At 44.0% G+C, this 25590-nt stretch overlaps 1 protein-coding gene across 2 annotated transcripts in view; it reads right to left on the reverse strand.

The window, feature by feature from the left end:
• The window catches only part of ANO8 (anoctamin 8), a 139748-nt gene that overhangs the window by 48497 nt on the left and 65661 nt on the right, over window positions 1-25590 (reverse strand). For both annotated transcript variants that reach the window (XR_010792884.1, XM_066604504.1), the window contains exons 4-11: window positions 25115-25253; window positions 24183-24279; window positions 20626-20742; window positions 8927-9054; window positions 5209-5370; window positions 4908-5060; window positions 1851-1977; window positions 999-1054 (exon numbers count right to left, since the gene is read on the reverse strand). Coding sequence is in view for 1 of the 2 variants with exons in the window: in XM_066604504.1 (XP_066460601.1) it covers window positions 999-1054; window positions 1851-1977; window positions 4908-5060; window positions 5209-5370; window positions 8927-9054; window positions 20626-20742; window positions 24183-24279; window positions 25115-25253 (979 nt within the window). In the remaining variant the exon portion in view is untranslated. The remainder of the gene's footprint in view (window positions 1-998; window positions 1055-1850; window positions 1978-4907; window positions 5061-5208; window positions 5371-8926; window positions 9055-20625; window positions 20743-24182; window positions 24280-25114; window positions 25254-25590) is intronic.

Consider the following 25590-nt stretch of genomic DNA (forward strand, 5'->3'; position numbering starts at 1 on the left):
ACTATCAGCAGGGCCTCTAAAAAGGCCGCTTTCACATCTGCGCTGGGGGCTCCTTTTTTCTGCTCGGTATAAATGGAACTAGTAATTATTAGGACATTACAGTCCCAGTGTTTCTGGTGGCACATCACACTCACAGTAGCTTGATTACCACACAAGACAAACACAGCTTGGCTCCTCCCATAGCAGTGACATCATTACAGGTCCGTTAGCCCACCAGATCTCTGTGGTGGAGGTAGGTCAGTGTGTTCTGTCAGGACCGCTGAGCTGTGTCTTCTGAGATAATAACGGCATAGTTGTATTTTCATTTTGCTACTTTTGTCCTCCCTTCCAAGAGCCCTAACTGTGTTTTTCTTCTGTCGGTCAGACTCTGTGTTTTATATATTTTGTAGGACCTTCGATGACGTCACCAGGGGCGCGATCGATGACATCACCAGGGGTGGAGCATAAGAATCACTCATCGATTGCATCATAGAGGCGTCTAGTGGTCAACAAGCTCTACACAAGCAGAAGAAGAGGTCACTACACACAAGGAGCCTCCGAGAGCCTTTTATAGGCCAAGAGGGAACCACTTTTAGTGCCTCAGGTGACAAAACCGTCCATCTAATCACCACAACTCTCATCATTTACAGATCTGCCTGAGATGGAACTGCATGACAAGTTTTGCAGCCAAACAACAACTCCTTCTAGGGGCGGAATTTCTTTTTTGTAAAGAATGTATATTTTGTGAACCATGTCTGTCCATTGACTGCTCAGCTACACTCATATGAGTGGGGCTGAACTACAACACCAGACACAGACCCTGGAAAAATCCCTTTGAATGTTAATTAATATCATCAAGTGTTATTACAGGGCTTCCAAATTATAGACAGTTGCTGCTACTTCTGAGCTCCCCTGTATGAACAGACTTGAGAGGAGCATCCCCGTCAGTCTGACAGTGCAGCCTCTATTATTTACTGCCAACCGTTTTAGACAACCCACCAATTTGGAACATTACTTACTAAAACAATTTTGATGATTAGATGTTTCTCATAGGCACTCTGTAAACGGTAATTCTCTGTAAGGAGAGTGAAAGAGGGAAGAAGGCCGATAAACATGGGAAAATCATGAAACCTGTACAACAACTGTATGTGGTCAAACTGCGTAACAGAGAAATAAAGCTGGCCATAGATATAAGAAACCCAAGGTCAACCAGAGCTGGGGGAAAATCAAAGGACCTGATAAAATCCAATCCAACCAACCAAAAAGTTGTTTCCTCTGACACTGGAAATTATTTTTAAATGTACTAAAGTCTATGGCCAGCATAAAGTGAACCCCTCACCAGGTGCGGGCAGCATGAACACAGGACAGATATGCCCATTTGTTTTTTATTCTGAAATGCGGCCGCTTCAGGAATAAAAAAAAAAACACTCCGAAGTTTAACGTAGAACTGAGCTTTTTAGTCAGAGGCGGGTCGTGCCGGGCTCTTGCCCATCCACAGCATCAAGAGTGCAAGAATAAGAGCTCCTCTCCCTCTTGTGTATAGGAAGAGACATATCAGTCTTGATGACAAAGGTGGCAGGAGCCCAGCATGGGCCATCTCTTTGACTCAGAGCTGCGTTCCTTCTAGGCTCCAAATCAAACTTCTTCGTATGTTTTTTGCGAAACGCAGCAGCCTTTCATAATGAAATATACTTTGGCCGAATGGGCATATCAGTCCTGGGTTAATGCTACTCATGGTTCAGGCAGCATGAAGCTGGTGACAGGTTCGCTTTAATCTAATGCAGGGTATGTGAATCTGCAACGTTTACAGTTGAGGAACAATACAATGAAAAGTAAAACATGACAGTAACAAGCGAGTTAATGACATATACCCATATCATTTAACCAGTACGCAATCTTCCTGTACACTTCATCACAGGAACTAACTATAACAGCCAGAAGGATCTTGGGAAAGAAGCGTACGAGCCTTGGGAGCTCTCGGATACTGAGGACAAACTCCTACAAAAAAAAGGGAAGAGTAGTCAGATTTTGGAACGCTCTGCATGGGGTAACAGAAGTATAAACTACGGTCTTTATTTTGTGACTAACAGTATATAGAGAGTTATAATTACCAGGGGTAGAGGGCTGATCCAGGGGAATCATGAGACAGCCTATAGGTATCTTTACACGGGACGACTATCGCCAGTCATTCAGAGTATGGAGACGGAGTGCGGTGGAGATCTCTTTTGGTCACCTCCATTCACCATGAACAGGAGTCGTTCATAGATGAGCAACTGCCTGTTCACACGGGCCGGTAGTCGCTTGGTTACTAGGTGAGCTAAAAACTACTGTGACTCCAACAGGTGAGAGATTTATCGCTCAGGGCCCTGTTGGCGGCCACTTGTACACGGGGTAACTATCTCCCAAATTCACTGTTTCTAACAATTATTCAAGTGATACCCTTCCCGTGTAAAGGGACCTTATCGATGGTCAGGAAGGAATCTTTTCTTCCCCATGACCCAACATTGACTTCAATCATCGAGGGGGTGGTGGTTAGTCTTTCTTTGGATCAAACAGATAGGCCTGTGATTGGTAGAACATTATGGACATGTGTCTTTTTTCTGATATCTACATAACAAGATCTGATAGGACAAATGTATCACATATCTACTATATCAAGGAAAAATGGAGAAATGGGAGCGCAATCAATCCAAACTCGCAGACAGTCTCTATAATTCTGTTGTACTGGCAAATTCGCAGTAGGAAAGACTAGGATTCAGCCTGCAGTATTACGCTGGGCCACTGTGCAATGTATGGAGCTGTCTGAAAACAGCTAGAAGTGGGGGAACCCCTTTACACTAACTAATAAAAAAAACTATCAGACAGATAGGGCTGGCTATATGGAAAGTGCAAACGACAAAACAGAGGAAGACAGAAATATATCCCTGGGGTAGAAAATAACATTAAAATATGGAACTATACAAAAAATAAGATTGTAGAAGAATGTGGTCCTCCTGCCATCTGGACTGATCATCTGCTTGATTTCTCCTGGTATGGATTGATCACCACATTCAACATCGGTCCACTCCCTTTTTAGTCCTTCTACTATTTCTTACCCCGTGTGTTGTTGCACTGGCCTCTTATTTTAGACTGACTTAGTTTTTTATGTATATTAGTGTATGACTATCCTGTCGACCCCTCTACCAGGTCACATGCTTGGCATCACTCAGCGCTCAGGTATCACCTTCCTCCCTCTTCAGCGCTGTCGTTTACATTTCTTGGGACAAGATGACTAGAACAGCTGCTAGTTTTTGGTGACTTTTTGGGGTATGTATTTTTAAATATTTGCAGTTTTCAGTCTGTATACCATTGTATGTGTATCCGGACTCAACTCATAGTATCTACAGGCGACCGCAATGAAAGGTTAGGGAAAAAATCCAAATATGCTGACATTTTATCTAACCACAATGACAAGTTTCAAGAAATTAGAGCCGCCACCACCTTTAACCCTATAAAATTAAAGGGAGTGTAGAGGTCCTGTAGTCCACTACCTCTAGTTAACCAGCCGTGGTAGGCCTTTACAGCCCTTATGGGGCTCCAATTTCCCTCTTGCTTCCAATAGTTACGTAAAAAAATTGGAAAAACCCACCCAAAATGTCACTTTTTTTATCGTAGGTTTTGAATTTAATGTCTCGCGTAAATGTATTTGACGCAGAACTCAGTCGCCTTACGTGCATTTTTAACTCCTTAGTGACATAAGAAAAAAATCTTAAACCCTTTATGTGTTCCCGCGGTCATAACTTTATTTCTCCATCAGTGTGGCTGTGTGACACCTTGTTTTTTGAGGGTCGGGTTTAAGGTTCTAGTTTTTATAGGCACAATTTTGTATTGAACAACCTTTATTGATTTTTTTTTGGCATTCACAGTATGGCAAAATATTATGTTACTTCTATTCTACTCGAGTCATTGCGATTATGACAACACTAAATTTAGAGAGGTTTTATTATGTTTTACCACTTTTGCACCATATAAAACTCTTTTTTGTTTTCTTACATAAAGACCTTATGTGGCGCCGAATTCCAGGACCAGTGTTTTTTTAGTTTTCAGTTGACAGCTGTATCAGGCTTGTTTTTAGTGGGGCAACTTTTAGTTTTATTGGTATCATTTTGAGGCATATATGATTTATAAAATTGTTTTTTTGTGTTTAGGGGAAGCGAGATGAACAGTAAACTGCTATATTTGGATTTTATTAGTAGAAGTTTCCATGATTGATAATGGAATATTTGATAGTATGGATTGTTATAGATGTGGTGATACCAATTATGTGTAGAGTTTATTTTTTTGTTCTTCTCATTTTTGCAATATATAAAACCCTGTGTAAGGGGAAAAATGTTTAGATGCCACGGTCAGCAATAACTGCAGCATTTTCTGGGGAAAAAAAGAACCCATGTGTGACAATCAGAGAGCAAATATGCTTTTTAATTGATGGAAGGGGTGACAACATGAACAAAAATTCATAGAGCTGTACAGAAGAATCCCAGAGCTTCTCTGCTGTTGCTGGTCTCTCCTCCTCCTCTGTGCACACACACTAAAACTAAGGATCATAGCCTGAAAATGACTCCAAACGGAATGTTGGTAACCCTGATAGAACCAGAGTTACAGGTACTTAAAGCAGTTTGGTTTATTCTACACTGTTAATGTTCTTTTCTCGCAGAATGGACAGAGCTCGTCCTAAACTGCTAGGGGGTAAAGCAATAAATCTCATTAGTCAGCATTTTCTAGAGGGCATGTACACTTTTTACAGGCGGACATATATCTCTCTAGTAAAACAAACTCATTGCCGTGTAGACGTTTAATGTCACCTCTAAGTCACGACAGATTGATTAGTTACTGAGCTTCTATGAAGTGACGAATGACACATGGACTGAAGGAGTTTAAGATTCACTTACCTGCAGCTCGAAGCAAGCAAGCATCACAACAAAGACGAAGCAGAGACAAGACATGCAGACAGGCAGACTGACGCAGGACTGGAATAGGAGTCGCTTCCATGGGGGATAGTAAAACTCCTCACAATTGGTCACTGGACTGATTCTCTTGATGCCCTATTGTGAATAGAGATAAAGCTGACTTTGCAGACAGGTAAAAGACAGTGTATGAAATGTATACAACAGATTATTCACATTATTAGGCAAAGTCTACAAACCCCATAGAATAATACCGCATTCTTGTCTGTCATCTCCTCTCACTTACCCTGAACTGTGGTCGTGGCTCCTCAATGAACTCCGCAGGGGTATCTAGTGTCCCCCACTTGTAGGCCAGCTCTGCTCCTCTCCGCTTCCAGCCTTCTAGAAACAAAGTAGCCCAAACGACATTGAAGAGTGCAAAGACCACGCAGCAGATGTCACGGCTGGTCTGCGGAGGAGAAGCAGAACACAAAGCGCTAACAGGAACGTCTTACTTATAGCAACAGACACCCGAAATATAGAGTAATTATGGAAAATAAGGTACAACTACATAGTACCTTCATAGAGGATGTGATTATGGAAGCCAACAACTAATAGTAACGGTCAACACGGGCGAGCTTCGTCCAATAGCATATTGACTGCAATGTGTTTATACACCAGGGATGCTGCTAGCTTGAAAAACAAAACTCACCGTATATCTTATTTTTGGGAGATTCCTCGTAGGAGCATTATTTCCTACTGTATCTTTAAAAAAAAAATTTTTTATTTTTACCATTGAAACCACTTGCGACTTTTTCACGTGCATGAAAATTGCAAGTAAAGAGATGCAATGTGTTTTTTAAGCAAAATTTTGCAATTATTGCGCTCACCCGTGTGAATGCACGTTCAGAGGGCAAGTGTCAAATTAAAGGTCACCTGGACGTTGGTAGACGGGCCAATGTAATTCGATCACATTATATACCAAGAACCTTGCATTATTTAATGTGGTTGGAGTATTAATTATAGGTATATATACCTCTGATAGTAAATGTATTATGCGTGCTGTTGGCATTTTTTGTTTCTGCTTCTACGGCAAGTGTCATATTAGTCAGAGAATCCTGAATCGATATTGCACTTGTAAAATTGTGATATTCACTGCGAGTGCATTGCAATTTACAAGAAAAATCGCACCAACAAACATGCAATTTTCATGCAAGTTTTTCACACAAATCGCATGTATTTTCAAAAGGAAAAATTAAAAATCGCACTTGCACAAAACTCGCATGTCAATGTGAGTCCAATGCAATTTTTTTCTCATCTATTGGATGCAATATTTCTGCAGCCTCACAGAACAATGGAACATGCTGTGATCTTTCTATCTAGGAGCATCGGTGCAATAGAAAAACTGTAGATAAACTCATTGAAAACAATGAGGTCTGTTTCAGTGCGCGTTTTGTGCATCACGCAATGCGCGTAAAAGTTACCTTGAGGTGCACAGTTATCTTAGATGGAACCTCTCTTTTATATTGGAGAACTGAACTAGTTAAGCTAACTACTGGAAGTTCGGAAAGCCTTTACACATGCACATTAGCATTGCCAAAGTAGGTGCAAAATAAGGCAACGAGGAACAGCAGGCGGTTAGCGTCTATAGAAGTCATGGTATAATCATCCCTCCATGGAAGGCGCATTGTGCTGCTGTAGCCGCTACGTTTCCCTCTCCCCCCAGCAAGATGCATAGTTTCTCTTCCTCCTCTATGGAGCTGACGTCTGGGGATTGATCACAGCCTACCCACTGGCGATAGATTTTTCTGCGATGCGAGAATGAGTGAAAACGCATGATAATGAAACCAATGATTTTAATGGTTTCATACTCATTTGCAATGTTTTCACTAAGCTTCGCAGGGCTAAGAAAAATCTGCGATATCACCCATTGTTTTCAAAGGGAGTCCATCACGCTGCCCTGACACAGCTGTGGCAGAGGTCTGCAATGCTATCCCATTGCTTTCAATGGGACCGATGCTGCTGCAGCCCCATTGAAAGCAATAGAACAAAGGCCACCACCAGTGGTGATGATTTTCGAGGAAGAGCTTGAAATATAACCCTTCCCTGAAAATCAGCCCTGGCTGTAAAAAAAATTCAATGACGGCTTGGCATTACCTCTGATTGGTCACAGTGCTCAGCCAATCAGAGGCAACGCTTTCTGGGGGTGGGTATTTTTCAATCCCCAGCCTCCAGAAGAATGGGATGGCTCTTACAGGTGAGTTAATGTTTTTTTTTACAGCCAGAGCTGATTTTTAGGGAAGAGATTATATTTCAAGCCCTTCCCCCATAATTATCACCGCGGTGGTGGCCTTCGTTTTATTGCTTTCAATTGGGCTGCAGCAACCCCAGCCCTCTGAAAGCAATGGGATAACATTGCGGACCTCTGCCACAGCTGTGGCAGGGGATTCCCTCATTCTGGTGGTCCCCACAGGGATGAAGAAATCCCCTGCCATAGCTGTCACAGCTGTGTCAGGGGAGCGTGATGTACTCCCTATGTTTTCAATGGGGCTAGTGCTGCTGCTGCCGACCCATTGAAAACAATGAGTGAAGTTACAGGGAAAACATCGCTAATGACAATGAAACCATTGAAAAGCATTGGTTTCATTATCATGCGTTTTCACTCACTCTTGCATTGCAGAAAAATCTATCGCCAGTGGGTGTGAGCCCTAAATGAGAATCCCTCCCTATTGAGTATTTAAAGGCATGGCAGACTGTAGAGGGCTTCATCCTCCAAAGCCCCTGGTTGCATTGTTGGCACAGCCTGCTCTCCTTGGACTTGTAGGTCTATCTGTGCTGCCGTGATGTGACATCTGGACTGTGGACACTAATAGCTGTTGGTCTTCGGGGTTTGCTAGATCACTTTTTAGAGTGTCTCAAGTCTGATTAGGAGTTTTGCCTGCCAAGAGAGATTAAATAAAGCTCTAAGGCTGGGTTCACACAGGGCGGATTTGCCGCGCGGAATTCAGCCGCGGCAAATCCGCCCGCGGCCGCTAATCTCGGGATTAGCCAGCCATGTGGATGAGATTTCTCAGAAATCTCGTCCACACGGGACGGCTAATCCGCTGCGGTAAGTTCGGCTGAAACCGCGGCTGCGGCCGCCGCGGTTTCAAAAGATGCAGCATGTCTGTTTATTATCTACTTTCGTCGCGGCCATGCTCTCCTCTATGGGAGCGCCGGCCGCAACGGAAAAGCGAGCGGCCGGGCCGCTTTAAAGCCGCCGCGGCTTTTTCCGCGGCGGTTCTCCCGGCGGAAATCTTGCGGTTTTTGCTGCGGCCAAACCGCAAGATTTCCGACGGGAATACGCCCTGTGTGAACCCAGCCTAAGATTTCCCCTTCTTACTGCCATCCGCATTGTCCTCCCTCCCCTGGTTACACTAAATGGGCAGGACAATGTTTAGCAACCACATAATTATTTGAAAGTTATGACAGAAAATACTTTTCCCTGCCACTACAACACCGACTAGGAAGATGGAACAATACCCCTGCAGCGCCATCTATTGGAAGGCAGCATTCCTGCAAATCAATGTCAGACTCTCTATACAAGTCTTCATAACAATGACTGGGATTTCAAAACTAAGCCAGACTCCATACACTGGCAGCGTTTTTAGTTTTTGTGCCCGTCATCAGTGTGCAGTAGGTTTCTGGCTTGGCTGGTGAGAGGCCTGTGATGTGGGTCAGGAGGGGTAACATTTCTCCCTAGGGAGAGAGCCCCTAGGAGGTGAGTGAGGAGATTTATAAGGCCATGCATGCTCTTCTGGGAAATATGCAAATAAGGAAGATGGAACAATACCTCTGCAGCGCCACCTATTGGAAGGCGGTTTTTGATGCAGATTTTTCTATTATGTGTAAAAAATACCCTCAATAAAATAGGGTAATCGCTGATAATCTGTTATTTATCACCCGCCAACACCAACATTATGCAAGAACAACAATATTAGTTAACTTTACAAAAAGCCAATTTATTTCTCAAGGAGATCGCCTACCTGGTCCGATTCTGTGAAGAACCAAAGCATCATACCGAAGACAGCGGGGTAAACCAGCGACGAGGTGTAGAAGCCGAGCCACGAGAAGTACATGCCAATCTTCACACCAAAATACTCACAAATCTCATCTGTAAAGAAGACACACAAGTAGAGGATGTAATGTCACCGACAAGCTGTACGCCCCCTGGAGGACAACTGCTGTATTACTGACTAAAGCTTACCGTCTACCTGCTAATGCAGAAAACTTCTGACATATCTTAGCAACATGTCAGAAGTTGTGATTGGTGGGGGGCCACATGCCGAGACCACCTGCTTAAACAAAGCAGAAGCATTCAAATGGAGTGGTGTCCAGTGTCGGACTGGGGTGCCTAGAGCTCACCGATAAGATTCATTCTGGTGGCCGACAGTACAACTTAGAAAAACGGGGCATACGATAGAAGGATAGTGGCCGCCCCACCCGCTGCATCTATATACATAGATGATCTAACCACTTTATTATATCGAGGTGTAGGCTGGCTGATACGATGCCTATCTGTATGCACTGCAACAAGTGTAGCGGGCCATGTGCTGCTGCCCGTGTGGGGGTTAGGGGCTGGTGGGTCAATCAGAGTGGAAGGGGTAAGGGGGTCTGACTCCTGGCTTAGGACTCACCGGGGCATCCGCCTGTTCACCTGTAGGCCAGCCCGAGCCCAGCTGTGCCCTTTCAGATCTGAATAGCTTTCCTTGGAGAATGAAGCGAGACATGCACGGTCTCAGAGGAAGTCTATGAACTCCAAGGAGAGTCAAAAAGAACCAAAAGGGCATTTTACTTGCTCCAACTATCGAACAACTGATTTGTTTAGAATGATTTAACCACTTGTGTACCACCCAGCAACTCAATACCTTAGGATAGTTCTAACAGTATAGAACGTCTGCCCGTATTCTACAAATTTGTGATGACATATTGTACTTCATGTTAATTCCACACTCTCGGAAACCAAAAGGCACAACTAATCCTGCGGCTTAACGGAGCCATCTGGAAATATAAATTCATCCCATCGAAATGATCACCACCAATTACATTTTATGGCACAGTCTTGCCTAGGTCACCGGTTGTTGTACTCTTGTCTGTCATTATAATGAGATGGCTGCTGAACAGTTTTCTCTCCAGAACAGGTAGTGTCAGACTATTATAAGGCTTAGTGGTGTGAAAACTGCAGGACTTTGAGATTCTGCATCGTGACATCACTTTTTCTGATGGCGGGTGGGTGCTGGTTGTCTTCAACAACCGACACCTGCCTCTTATGGAACAGGCTTGACTTCCGCTGATATCTATATACATCCTAACTGCATTAGACACAGGCAGTAAGGACGAATATAGCCTTATGGTAGTTGGGAAGGGCTTCTACTGACTTGATGCAAAGCTGGCCCGTGTGTGAACGTGTTGGGCAACTTAGTTTGTAAGTCCCGTAGGGAACAGGGAGTGTTGAAAAGGTGTGTACAGCGCGGTGAATATTTTGGCGCTATATAAGCTAGAGAAATAGATAAGAGTGACATCAAACAGTTTAAACAGCGATCGTCCAGTGGTTCTCAGTCACTTATACATCGGATGTGAATGGTTTAGTGAACCAATGATGTATCTGCCTGTATAAACTGGCTGCAGAAGCCCACTAAATGGGAGCAACACTTTCAGCTATACACCTATATGTACAGAACTGTGTCGGCCCCGATGGCTGTAGCTGCAGTATGAAAGACTACCCAATGAGCATTATTTCAGCTCCACGCTAAACATACAACTTATCTCCCTACTTTCACCCTTATGCATAAAGTTCGGTGGAAAGTCAGAGAACTCATGGACATTAACCCTTTCCAATCCAATTTCCCCACCACCCTCAATCTCCTCAGTTCTTACTTATTTTGGGTGGGAAGTGCGTTGTGGATTCTTTGGAATTACTCAACAGAAACCCATAAAAATGAACGTTGTGATGATTTTATTAGCAATTTTTTAAAAATTTAACGGGAGTTTCACATCAAGAAGGTCATTTGTCATAATCTTGTAAATATATGTATATTGATAATACCTATTTATATAATAAGATCATTCGTTTCTAATTTCTCTAATGATATCTATCAATCTCTGTAATGCAGTGCCATAGAGAGGCATCCTATAACTGCATACAATGTGTATAACACGTTTCTAACACTATACAGGACAGAGCTCTGATGTCGGAGGCTGTTCTGTATATGTATATTACAGTATACAGGACAGAGCTCTGATGTCTGAGGCTGTTCTGTGTATGTATATTACAGTATACAGGACAGAGCTCTGATGTCGGAGGCTGTTCCGTATATGTATATTACAGGATACATGACAGAGCTCTGATGTCAGAGGTTGTTCTGTATATGTATATTACAGGATACATGACAGAGCTCTGATGTCAGAGGTTGTTCTGTATATGTATATTACAGGACAGAGCTCTGATGTCGGAGGTTGTTCTGTAGATGTATATTACAGGACAGAGCTCTGATGTTGGAGGTTTTCTGTATATGTATATTACAGTATACAGGACAGAGCTCTGATGTCTGAGGCTGTAATGTGTATGTATATTACAGTATACAGGACAGCGCTGTGATGTCGGAGGCTGTTCTGTATATGTATATTACAGTATACAGGACAGAGCTCTGATGTCGGAGGCTGTTCTGTATATGTATATTACAGTATACAGGACAGCGCTGTGATGTCGGAGGTTGTTCTGTATATATATGTTACAGTATACAGGACAGAGCTCTGATGTCGGAGGTTGTTCTGTAGATGTATATTACAGGACAGAGCTCTGATGTCGGAGGCTGTTCTGTATATGTATATTACAGTATACAGGACAGCGCTTCGATGTCAGAGGCTGTTCTGTGTATGTATATTACAGTATACAGGACAGAGCTCTGATGTCGGAGGTTGTTCTGTATATGTATATTACAGCATACAGGACAGAGCTCTGATGTCGGAGGTTGTTCTGTATATGTATGTTACAGTATACAGGACAGAGCTCTGATGTCTGAGGCTGTTCTGTAAATGTACATTACAGTATACAGGACAGAGCTCTGATGTCGGAGGTTGTTCTGTATATGTATATTACAGCATACAGGACAGAGCTCTGATGTCGGAGGTTGTTCTGTATATGTATATTACAGTATACAGCACAGAGCTCTGATGTCGGAGGTTGCTCTGTATATGTATATTACAGCATACAGGACAGAGCTCTGATGTCGGAGGTTATTCTGTATATGTATATTACAGTATACAGGACAGAGCTCTGATGTCAGAGGTTGTTCTGTATATGTATATTACAGGACAGAGCTCTGATGTCGGAGGTTGTTCTGTAGATGTATATTACAGTATACAGGAGAGGGCTCTGATGTCGGAGGCTGTTCTGTATACATATATTACAGTATACAGGACAGAGCTCTGATGTCAGAGGTTGTTCTATATATGTATATTACAGTATACAGGACAGGGCTCTGATGTCGGAGGCTGTTCTGTATATCTATGTTACAGTATACAGGACAGAGCTCTGATGTAGGAGGTTGTTCTGCATATGTATATTACAGGATACAGGACAGAGCTCTGATGTAGGAGGTTGTTCTGCATATGTATATTACAGGATACAGGAGAGAGCACTGATGTCGGAAGCTGTTCTGTATCTGTATATTACAGGATACAGGAGAGAGCACTGATGTCGGAAGCTGTTCTATATATGTATATTACAGTATACAGGACAGAGCTCTGATGTTGGAGGCTGTTCTGTATATGTATATTACAGTACACAGCACAGAGCTCTGATGTCGGAGGTTGTTCTGTATATGTATATTACAGTATACAGGACAGAGCTCTGATGTCGGAGGTTGTTCTGTAGATGTATATTACAGTATACAGGACAGAGCTCTGATGTCGGAGGTTGTTCTGCATATATATATTACAGTATACAGGACAGAGCTCTGATGTCGGAGGTTGTTCTGTATATGTATATTACAGTATACAGGACAGAGCTCTGATGTCAGAGGTTGTTCTGTATATGTATATTACAGTATACAGGACAGAGCTCTGATGTCGGAGGTTGTTCTGTATATGTATATTACAGTATACAGGAGAGAGCTCTGATGTCGGAGGCTGTTCTGTATAGGTACATTACAGTATACAGGACAGAGCTCTGATGTCGGAGGTTGTTCTGCATATGTATATTACAGTATACAGGACAGAGCTCTGATGTCGGAGGTTGTTCTGTATATGTATGTTACAGTATACAGGACAGAGCTCTGATGTCGGAGGCTGTTCTGTATATGTATATTACAGTATGCAGGACAGAGCTCTGATGTCGGAGGTTGTTCTGCATATGTATACTACAGTATACAGGAGAGAGCTCTGATGTTGGAGGTTGTTCTGTATATGTATATTACAGTATACAGGACAGAGCTCTGATGTCGGAGGTTGTTCTGTATATGTATATTACAGTATACAGGACAGAGCTCTGATGTCGGAGGCTGTTCTGTACATCTATGTTACAGTATACAGGACAGAGCTCTGATATAGGAGGTTGTTCTGCATATGTATATTACAGGATACAGGACAGAGCTCTGATGTAGGAGGTTGTTCTGCATATGTATATTACAGGATACAGGAGAGAGCACTGATGTCGGAAGCTGTTCTGTATCTGTATATTACAGTATACAGGACAGAGCTCTGATGTCTGAGGCTCTTCTATATATGTATATTACAGTATACAGGACAGAGCTCTGATGTCGGAGGTTGTTCTGTATATGTATATTACAGTATACAGGACAGAGCTCTGATGTCGGAGGTTGTTCTGTATATGTATATTACAGTATACAGGACAGAGCTCTGATGTCCGAGGTTGTTCTGCATATGTATATTACAGTATACAGGACAGAGCTCTGATGTCGGAGGTTGTTCTGTATATGTATATTACAGTATACAGGACAGAGCTCTGATGTCGGAGGCTGTTCTGTATATGTATATTACAGTATACAGGACAGAGCTCTGATGTCGGAGGTTGTTCTGTATATGTATATTACAGTGTACAGGACAGAGCTCTGATGTCCGAGGCTGTTCCGTATATGTATATTACAGTATACAGGACAGAGCTCTGATGTCCGAGGCTGTTCCGTATATGTATATTACAGTATACAGGACAGAGCTCTGATGTCGGAGGCTGTTCTGTATATGTATATTACAGTATACAGGACAGAGCTCTGATGTCGGAGGTTGTTCTGTATATGTATATTACAGTATACAGGACAGAGCTCTGATGTCGGAGGTTGTTCTGTAGATGTATATTACAGTATACAGGACAGAGCTCTGATGTCAGAGGTTGTTCTGTATATGTATATTACAGTATACAGGACAGAGCTCTGATGTCGGAGGTTGTTCTGCATATGTATATTACAGTATACAGGAGACAGCTCTGATGTCGGAGGCTGTTCTGTATAGGTACATTACAGTATACAGGACAGAGCTCTGATGTCGGAGGTTGTTCTGTATATGTATATTACAGTATACAGGACAGAGGTCTGATGTCGGAGGTTGTTCTGTATATGTATATTACAGTATACAGGACAGAGCTCTGATGTCGGAGGCTGTTCTGTATATGTATATTACAGTATACAGGACAGAGCTCTGATGTCAGAGGTTGTTCTGCATATATATATTACAGTATACAGGACAGAGCTCTGATGTCGGAGGTTGTTCTGCATATATATATTACAGTATACAGGACAGAGCTCTGATGTCGGAGGCTGTTCTGTATATGTATATTACAGTATACAGGACAGAGCTCTGATGTCGGAGGTTGTTCTGCATATGTATATTACAGTATACAGGAGAGAGCTCTGATGTCGGAGGCTGTTCTGTATAGGTACATTACAGTATACAGGACAGAGCTCTGATGTCGGAGGTTGTTCTGCATATGTATATTACAGTATACAGGACAGAGCTCTGATGTCGGAGGTTGTTCTATATATGTATGTTACAGTATACAGGACAGAGCTCTGATGTCGGAGGCTGTTCTGTATATGTATATTACAGTATGCAGGACAGAGCTCTGATGTCGGAGGTTGTTCTGCATATGTATATTACAGTGTACAGGAGAGAGCTCTGATGTCGGAGGTTGTTCTGTATATGTATATTACAGTATACAGGAGAGAGCTCTGATGTCGGAGGTTGTTCTGTATATGTATATTACAGTATACAGGACAGAGCTCTGATGTCGGAGGCCGTTTTGTATATGTATATTACAGTATACAGGACAGAGCTCTGATGTCCGAGGTTGTTCTGCATATGTATATTAAAGTATACAGGACAGAGCTCTGATGTCGGAGGTTGTTCTGTATATGTATATTACAGTATACAGGACAGAGCTCTGATGTCGGAGGCTGTTCTGTATATGTATATTACAGTATACAGGACAGAGCTTTGATGTCGGAGGTTGGTCTGTATATGTATATTACAGTATACAGGACAGAGCTCTGATGTCGGAGATTGTTCTCTCCTGTATATTACAGTATACAGGACAGAGCTCTGATGTCCGAGGCTGTTCTGTATATGTATATTACAGTATACAGGACAGAGCTCTGATGTCCGAGGCTGTTCTGTATATGTATATTACAGTATACAGGACAGAGCTCTGATGTCGGAGGCTGTTCGGTATATGTATATTACACGACAGAGCTCTGATGTCGGAGGTTGTTCTGTATATGTATAATACAGTATACAGGACAGAGCTCTGATGTCGGAGGCTGTTCTGTATATGTATGTTACAGTATACAGGAGAGAGCTCTGATGTCGGAGGCTGTTCTGTATATGTATATTACAGTATACAGGACAGAGCTCTGATGTCGGAGGCTGTTCTGTATATGTATATTACAGTATACAGGACAGAGCTCTGATGTCGGAGGCTGTTCTGTATATGTATATTACAGTATACAGGACAGAGCTCTGATGTCGGAGGCTGTTCTGTATATGTATATTACAGTATACAGGACAGAGCTCTGATGTCGGAGGTTGTTCTGTATATGTATATTACAGTATACAGGACAGAGCTCTGATGTCCGAGGCTGTTCTGTATATGTATATTACAGTATACAGGACAGAGCTCTGATGTCGGAGGCTGTTCTGTATATGTATATTACAGTATACAGGACAGAGCTCTGATGTCGGAGGCTGTTCTGTATATGTATATTACAGTATACAGGACAGAGCTCTGATGTCGGAGGCTGTTCTGTATATGTATATTACAGTATACAGGACAGAGCTATGATGTCGGAGGCTGTTCTGTATATATATATTGCAGTATACAGGACAGAGCTCTGATGTCGGAGGTTGTTCTGCATATGTATATTACAGTATACAGGACAGAGCTCTGATGTCGGAGGTTGTTCTGTATATGTATAATACAGTATACAGGACAGAGCTTTGATGTCGGAGGCTGTTCTGTATATGTATATTACAGCATACAGGACAGAGCTCTGATGTCGGAGGCTGTTCTGTATATGTATATTACAGCATACAGGACAGAGCTTTGATGTCGGAGGCTGTTCTGTATATGTATATTACAGCATACAGGACTGAGCTCTGATGTCGGAGGCTGTTCTGTATATGTATATTACAGTATACAGGACAGAGCTCTGATGTCAGAGGTTGTTCTGTAGATGTATATTACAGTATACAGGACAGAGCTCTGATGTCGGAGGTTGTTCTGTATATGTATGTTACAGTATACAGGACAGAGCTCTGATGTCAGAGGTTGTTCTGTATATGTATGTTACAGTATACAGGACAGAGCTCTGATGTCAGAGGCTGTTCTGCATATGTATATTACAGTATACAGGACAGAGCTCTGATGTCGGAGGTTGTTCTGCATATGTATATTACAGTATACACAACAGCACTCTGATGTCGGAGGTTGTTCTGCATATGTATATTACAGTATACAGGACAGAGCTCTGATGTCGCAGGCTGTTCTGTATATGTATGTTACAGTATACAGGACAGAGCTCTGATGTCGGAGGTTGTTCTGTATATGTATATTACAGTATACAGGACAAAGGTCTGATGTCGGAGGTTGTTCTGTATATGTATGTTACAGTATGCAGGACAGCGCTCCATTGGAGAGCATAGTGTTAGAAACGTGCCAGAACTCACCTGACATCAGAACTATGTACAGAAACCTCAATATCGGGTGAGGTCCGACACTGGATTGGAAAGGGTTAAACACCGTAAACATTGGCATCACTATGGGAAGCTCCTTGGCTCCAAGAGTTGCACAAAATGGGATCCTGGAGGAGTCGGGGTATTTGGCAAGTCTCTCTTATTCTGAGTGAATCAGAGCTAAAGTATTTTGCATGGTTGCAGGTTCAGTATACATTGGCGTATGCCCCCTTTTTGAAATATCTGCAGCTGCGCCATGTTTATGGCTCTTTCGGAAGAGAATATTATTAGTTACGTGCCAGCAGAAATTATTGGCACAGCAACCTCTCCGGCTGGAAAAATGTCTGTCCACTATAGTTAAACACAGACTCAGTTTTATCCCCGTAATGCTGGGGATAAGTGGGAGGGGGACACTGGTCCCGTACAGGCAGTGTTACAAGTAATTCCTAAATTATCTGTGAGTGGCACCAGATTTATAAGACGCATCGTATTCCGGCCTTTTTATATATGAATGGGATGAGGAATTTGCTGCTGTGTTTGGGCACGAGTGTATGCGTATTTGCTCATGCACTTGTGCGTTTCTGTGCGTCAGGCATTGCGTATTTGCGCACACAACTGGAGAAAGCAGAACAAACACCAAGTAGGTGATTTAGACATCTTTTAAAGAATCGTTCAAACGAGCGAAAAAGTGAACAATAATTGTTCGGTCTAAATGCGAGCCGGCGCCCAGATCCTTCACTTCTCATTCATCATTCATTTTCTGTAGGTATAATAGTCATCGTTGGCTCGCTCACTTATCGTCTGGGTTAAATAGCGTTTGTTTATTCCCTCTTAGTCACTTATTCAGTGAATGTGAAAGACAGAATGATTTCTCGTTTGAAGGAGCCAACCCATGTATCTGCCGGTATAAACAGGCAGCACGAGAGACGTCACTCGCTCACTCAAACGAGAAATCGGCTTGTCTAAGAAGACCCATAGCTAGGCTGTTATATGTAGTGAGTAAACTGATTGTGCAACACCAGCTTGCTGGGCGCCCTCCGACACCAAGAGGGCTTAAAACAAGTTCATTGGCTTCTAATATTGAAAACGGCAGAATATATTAAAGGACAGGCGGATGGCAAATACGACAAACTATGGGTAAAGTGTCTGAGCACTCCCGGTCTGGCTGCTTTGCATTCCTTCTGAAATTCCCTGCTGCCTCAACTTCCTGCAGTTACATAACCCTCGATCATAGACAATTGTGAATTCTTAATGTTATGTTAACTTGTAATATTTGGACGCTGGGATTCATGTAAAGTACTAAAATCGTGACCAAAAGACTTCCATAAGATATGTGACCCGTAATTGGTATTTCTGCCTTCTACCATCTTATGGTTCCATTCTCATTGTTGGGCTATTCTGGAGCTGATGAGGCGATATACAAGATCCAAAGGGTCCATTTAGACCTGCGATTGCTTGTTTAAACGAGCGACTGATGTCAGAGTTGGCTCGGGCAGCCTGTTTATACCGGCAGATACATGGTTGGTTCCTTCAAATGAGATATCATTCAGTCGTTCACATTCGCTGTATAATTGACTGAGAGGACTGAACGATCGGTAGGTATTAGTGTATCTTGACGCCACCGGAAACTAGGCGTTTGACAAGGGAAACGCCCCTGTCACTCCCCTAGCTGCCAATTTGGTCAAGATTGAAAGGTCCTACAAGGTGCTGTTTCTTGGCTGTTCCCTGACCATGGTTTCCGTGCTGTCACAGAGAAGCGCTCTGTGTGCTGCACCGCAGATAGCAGCATGTCCCCTGGCCTTGCTGCATTATGGCTCCCTGGAGTGCTGCACTGTGTCCCCCACGCTGTGTTCTCGGTGCTGGCGACCCGCTTATATTACAGTAATATGCTGGCGGAGGATGGGGGACAGGGAAGGGGACCAGGACCACCAAAACAGCTTCACCTGCCTGTCCACTGCCTGAGGCTGACCACGATCTGCGGTGTAAGACAGAGGGAAGCCCCTTTCTGAACTCCAAATGCGCGGCTGGAGCGGGGGACCTGCGGCTGGCGGCTTCCAGTGAGTGTTCCCGGGCGGTGAGCCCTCTGTGCTGATGCAACGTCAGGGAAGCCGCATCACGCCCCTCGGCTGTCCCTGTGGAGTCGCACCCTGTCCAGTCAGTGAGCCACCGGGTGGAAACCAGCGGCATGATCAGACGCGTTCTGCACTGGCGTCTGGGAAATACATTTCAGCTGCGGCTGGCAGTCTGCCTGCCACGGGGGAATATGTGGGCTTTCTGCAGCAATCCTTAGTGGGCAGCCAGCACCTAAATTCCATTCACCTCAGCAGCCAATCACGTGCTGGGGGCGTCACTTTCCCTGTCAAACTTGACTCCACCAGAAGTTCCTGGTGGCGTCAAGATACACTAATACCCGATCGGTATTTAACCCCTGACGATAAGTGAACGAGTCAGCGATGATTTTTATACGTGCATAAAATGAACGACAAACGAAAGTTAAACAATTATCTTCGCTGGCTGCATTTACACCCAACGATTATCCTGCATTTTCGCTGATTTGTATGATTTATTTGAAGGATAATTGTGTAAAAGGGTCTGAAAACAACTATGGCTCCGATATTTGGACTTTATTGATATAAATTATGAACGACTACACTGATGTCTTTACAGATTAGTTTTCAGCAGGGATTAAAGGAGAGAGTGGAGAGGAGGAATATATATTTATACACACCTACATGTAAATGACATATATCTAACATATATGACTGGCTTTGCATATACATGTGTCGCCTTCACATCCGCGTTGGCACCTCCGTTCCGTCACAGGTCCGGCACAAAATGCAGGAAGAAATAGCACTTTTTCTTCCAGTAAAATGCCGGGCAGCTGAGCAGAAAACGTATGGACCCTATTATAGTCAATGGTGTCCATTAGGCGCGGTCCGGTTCCATCATAAGACGGACCCATTTGCGACGGGTGATTCCCCTTCTCAATGTGACAGCAGCCTCACAATAATGTGGTGTATTATCAAGCAAACTACATGCCATAAACCATGAATGTAACAAACAACATTCCTTTTGACTTTGTAGCACTTTATATTCCCGTTCTACAATACAAGCGAGTGTTGGCGGCACAGCGTAACCATGCCAAATATCTCCAACACCAGTGTAAACAGGAGGTGCCTTTGTTCTGGGACCATCTTATGCGCACAGATGACACGGATCAGCCTTACATAGTAAAATAAGAGCTTCTATCAAGGACTTATTTCTTTATTAATTCAATGCTGTACAGACCAAACACTGCTTGTATGCTCGCATCACTATCCAGTAACTACGTGCTGCTGAGTGGATGGACGCTACGTCCCACAGAGTGTAATCTATAGAGGCGGAATAGATACTTTATTTATAGTGTAGGATACAAAGTATACGCCGGGTTCTACGGGCATCTGTGATTCTAGAACTAGTGAGAACACAACATGGTTCATACACACAGCAGATGACGCCTTACCTAAGGGCTGTCTCTCACATATCGCCTGGACCCAGGACTTCATGAGCCGGCTCAGCATCCTCTGTTCGTGCACAGGAAATACCTGCTGGATAACACCGCGGGCCGCAAGCTCTGGGACTAAACAGGAGACAGTCAGTGACACACTGACACCAAATATACTCATGTCTACTAATGTTCTAAAGAAAGTCAGTTGTGCCATCTAGAATTTATACAGCATGTCAGAAAGGTCTGATCCGCTTACGCACGACCGCCGGGATGCTTAACCATCACATTGAATGACTGTGATTGGTTCATCGAGCGCTGCAGTGATTGGTTCTCAAGCACCGCAGCTCAGCCAATCAGAGCCAGAGCTTCCTGGAGGCGGGGTTTTTGAACCTCTGAGCAGGAAGTGCTGGCTGAAAACTGCAAGTAAGTGTGCTGGGGGCCTGCAGAGAAGAAGTGAGGGGAGTGGACAGCTCCTCTTAGGTAATGTATTGTGTGTAGGTTTTTTTATGTTACCAGGGCTTATTTTTGGCATAGAGCTTATATTTAACGCTTCCCCCTTCTCCCCCGAAAATCGCAGCAAATGAGTGCAGCAAAATAGTGATATCGCACAGAACACAGCTACAATATCACTGTGATTTTCTTGCAGCGATATCACTGTTGCCAGTGTGAAAGAAGCCTCAAGGGTTGTCCTACAAGGACATTTATCATCTATCCTGTTGGTAGGTAATAAATGTTTGATCGCTGGTACCTCCACAATCACTAGAAAGGGGTCCCAAGTCAGTGTTATAGTCACTGATTACTTCAGAAGGGTCGGTGATTATTCCAATTGCTAAATTGGAGATTTTTTTTTCTTAAAGGGGTTGTCTCGCGAAAGCAAGTGGGGTTAGGCACTTCTGTATGGCCATATTAATGCACTTTGTAATATACATCGTGCATTAAATATGAGCCATACAGAAGTTATTCACTAACCTTCCCTGCGCTGGCATCCCCGTCTCCATGGCTCCGTCTAACTTCAGCGTCTAATCGCCTGATTAGACGCGCTTGCGCAGAAGGGTCTTCTGCCTTCGGGTCGCTCCGGCAGCAGCGGCGTTTTGGCTCCGCCCCCTTCTACGCGTCATCGCGTAGCTCCGCCCAGTCACGTGTGCCGATTCCAGCCTCCTGATTGGCTGGAAGGGGGCGGAGCCAGAACGCCGCTGCTGCCGAACCGAGCCGAAGGCAGAAGACCCTTCTGCGCAAGCGCGTCTAATCGGGCGATTAGACGCTGAAGTTAGACGGAGCCATGGAGACGGGGACGCCAGCGCAGGGAAGGTAAGTGAATAACTTCTGTATGGCTCATATTTAATGCACGATGTATATTACAAAGTGCATTAATATGGCCATACAGAAGTGCTTAACCCCACTTGCTTTCGCGAGACAACCCCTTTAATGCAACGGAGGACAATGTGCGGCTACAAACAGACCTAGATAAGCTGGGGGCTTGGGCAGAAAAATGGCAAATGAAGTTCAATGTTGAAAAATGTAAGACTATGCACATGGGCAGGAGAAACGGATGTCACCAATATTCACTTAATGGGGTACCACTAGGGAAAAGTGATATGGAAAAGGAGGCTGGAATCGGCACACATGACGGGGCGGAGCTACGCGATGACGCGTAGAAGGGGCGGAGCCAAAACGCCGCTGCTGCCGGACAGACCCGAAGGCAGAAGACCCTTCTGCGCAAGTGCGTCTAATCGGGCGATTAGACGCTGAAATTAGACGGCACCATGGAGACGGGGACGCCAGCGCAGGGAAGGTAAGTGAATAACTTCTGTATGGCACATATTTAGTGCACGATGTATATTACAAAGTGCATTAATATGGCCATACAGAAGTGTATAACCCCACTTGCTTTCGCGAGACAACCCCTTTAAGAAAAAAAAATCTCCAATTTAGCAATTGGAATAATCACCGACCCTTCTGAAGTAATCAGTGACTATAACACTGACTTGGGACCCCTTTCTAGTGATTGTGGAGGTACCAGCGATCAAACATTTATTACCTACCAACAGGATAGATGATAAATGTCCTTGTAGGACAACCCTTTAGGCTTACAGAAATGCTTAACCCCACTTGCTTTCGCGAGACAACCCCTTTAAATGGGGAAAATAGGCTTCTGTCTCACTGGGGTTTTTCATCTTTCTCTGGAATAACATTGGGGGGCAATAGGCTGAACTGGATGGACAAGTCTTTTTTCGGCCTAACATACTATGTTACTGTTCCTCTTCACCAGACGACCACTGTATGGAGGCATTTTAATGGTCACACATTCACCTAAGCATCTATGGAGTGAACAAAGACAGTCAAATACAGCACTCCGCTATTGTTGTCAGCCCCATAGGCCTTACATGGAGCGACCGGGGCTTGTGTGACCATTGCTGCATTTAAACTCCTGACTATGGTGCTTAGTGTAGCGGAAAGGGAGCTTGAGACCCCAATGCTAGCGACCATGTGGGTCCCAGTGATCAGACATTTATCACCTATCTCTGGCTCTGATGAAAGGGTTCAAAATGTATGGATGCAACAGCCTGGATGTAACACAGAGGACTGCTACAATGTTGCCCGTGAGTTAGCGTTACAGTAGTGTGCAGAAGTCTTGGGCAGGTGTAGAAAAATCCTAGGAACACTTTCAAAAAATTGAAGAGTTAATAATTTTGTGATCAATTAAAAAGCAAAGTGAATGAAGAAACGAGAATTCTAAATCCTATGAATATTTGGTGCGAAGCCCTTTTGTATTCACAACAGCATTAGTTCTTCAAGGTACACTTGCAAACAATCTTTGAAGGAACTCAACAGGGAGGTTCTTCCAAACATCGTGGAGTACTAAGCACAGATGTTCTCTGGATGTCGGCTCACTCAAATCCTTCTATCTCTTCAAGTAATCCCAGACAGATGAAGAGGAGATCAGTGTTTTGTGGGGGCCGTATCATCACTTCCAGGACTCCCCGTGCTTCTTTACACTGAAGATAATAATCACATTGGCTGGATGTATGCTGCAGAATAAAGTTGGAATCAGAAGCCTCCTAGCTCCATCCATTGCGCAGTGGCTTGTGTTGGTACTGCAAGCTGAGTCCCATTCACTGTAATAGGGTTGAGCCTACAAGAAGTTGTTCGCTTCTCGTTCGTCGTTCAGTTCTGCATGCTAATTGTGAATGGAGGTGGGTGGGCTACAACGATCCCCGGCGCTCGCCTCCATTACATCAGCGATGCTCATTCCGCTGTAAAAAGCACAGGAACGATTATCACTGGGACTGTTGGGCATCTGTTGCGTACAGCGACTGAGCGATCAGTGATAAATCCTTCTAATGACCAACGTATTCACCGATACAGCAACTGTCAATTGAAAAATACGGAGCGTATCCGCCGAGCGTCATGCTGAACCGCCCCACTGACTCCATGAATGATGAAGAGGATAGTGTCAACGGGGACACATTGCACAGAGTCTACCATGTAGAGACACAAGACATGACAGCGGCACCAATGCCTGAAAGCGATGGATGACCTTATGATGAACTACAAGAACACAACAGACTCACTGATTGGTTGGCCCTCCAGGAAGTGAATATTGTGCAAAGATTCCCCTTGTTTAGCTCTGAGGTTCTCCATCCAGTACCGGATGATGCTCTGACGTTCCTGAAACGGGATGGAAAATGTCATGTGAACAACACGGAACGCGCATTGCTGTACTTTACCGTACTTTCTCTATGTGCACAGCAAAAATACACAAACCGATTGTAATGGCTAAAGAGTCTAATGAGTTTCAGATGTGTTCTTCTTCCTGCTCAATTACGCAGTGTTTCACTCGTTTCCTAGCGTATTTCGTGTACATTTGCGCATCCCCATTGACTTCTATGGGGAACTTTTGCTGTGCAAATGCACAGGAAAACAGTGGTATTCATGCACAACCAAAATGTGCACAAAAAAAAATCAGCGCCTGTGAACAAACCCACTGAAATCAATGGGTTCTACTGACTACTTATGCTAATTTTGTGCGGGCAAATACGCCCATTTGACACAGGATATGCAGTGAATCCCCCAATATTGTGCTAACCGACAGCAGCGGCTCGTCAGGGCACTCAGCAATGTTTTATAAATGGGTATGTGATGGATAAAGCAGCACATTGATCGTTCTGCGTCGGCTGTGTTTACACTGAATGATTATTGGTCACTCTCCGTCATTTAAATGCTACTCGTTCCGTGTAAAAGGGGCTTTACTGTCTGTAACTACTGAGCGGCACGGGAGCTGCAGAGATGTGTGATTGGCACAACTTCCAAACTTTGTTTCACTTTTAAATGCTGATGCAATAAAAGGAAAAAGTAGCCTTTAAATCAGCGACAAAATACAGGAGGCGGTTGGAGACGGCAGCAGACATCCCGCTATACTGCGGTCAGCGACCGTTCTGCTGGTAGTCACACATGATGCAGAGAGAACGGATCCGTCAGCAGGTAGATGAACGGAAGCACGCACCTGAGATGTGAAAAAATTCAGCTCGTTTTCAATATTCTGATAAATGTAGTCCTCTTCACAGGAGAAAACCCGGGTCCCACCTCCAAACTCTGTTTTCACTGGCTTCCGAAGAGCGATCTCCTCCGCTCCGCGGAGTAAACTGCAAGACAACAAATATCAACTGTCATCGGCTGTAAAAAACGAATTCTTTATTAGCGGTAACTTGTCACAAGTTCTTCTCCAGAGCAGCACCAGTCCTCTGGAACGCACTACCAAAGGCTACCCGAGCAATCCAGGACTCGCAGAACTTCAGGCGTGCTCTAAAAACGCACCTCTTCAGGGAGGCATACCGCATACCCTAAATAAAGCCCTCTGTACTCCGCCTGATAACATGCTCCCTGACCTACTGACTGCAATCCCTGCTAGCCATCATAAACCGCTCCTGCAGTCACACTGTTTCTGCCATCACACGGCTAAATGTCTGACCATTGTCTGTG

Source organism: Eleutherodactylus coqui, chromosome 5 (genome assembly GCF_035609145.1).
Source record: "Eleutherodactylus coqui strain aEleCoq1 chromosome 5, aEleCoq1.hap1, whole genome shotgun sequence".
In the NCBI taxonomy this organism is placed as follows: domain Eukaryota; kingdom Metazoa; phylum Chordata; class Amphibia; order Anura; family Eleutherodactylidae; genus Eleutherodactylus; species Eleutherodactylus coqui.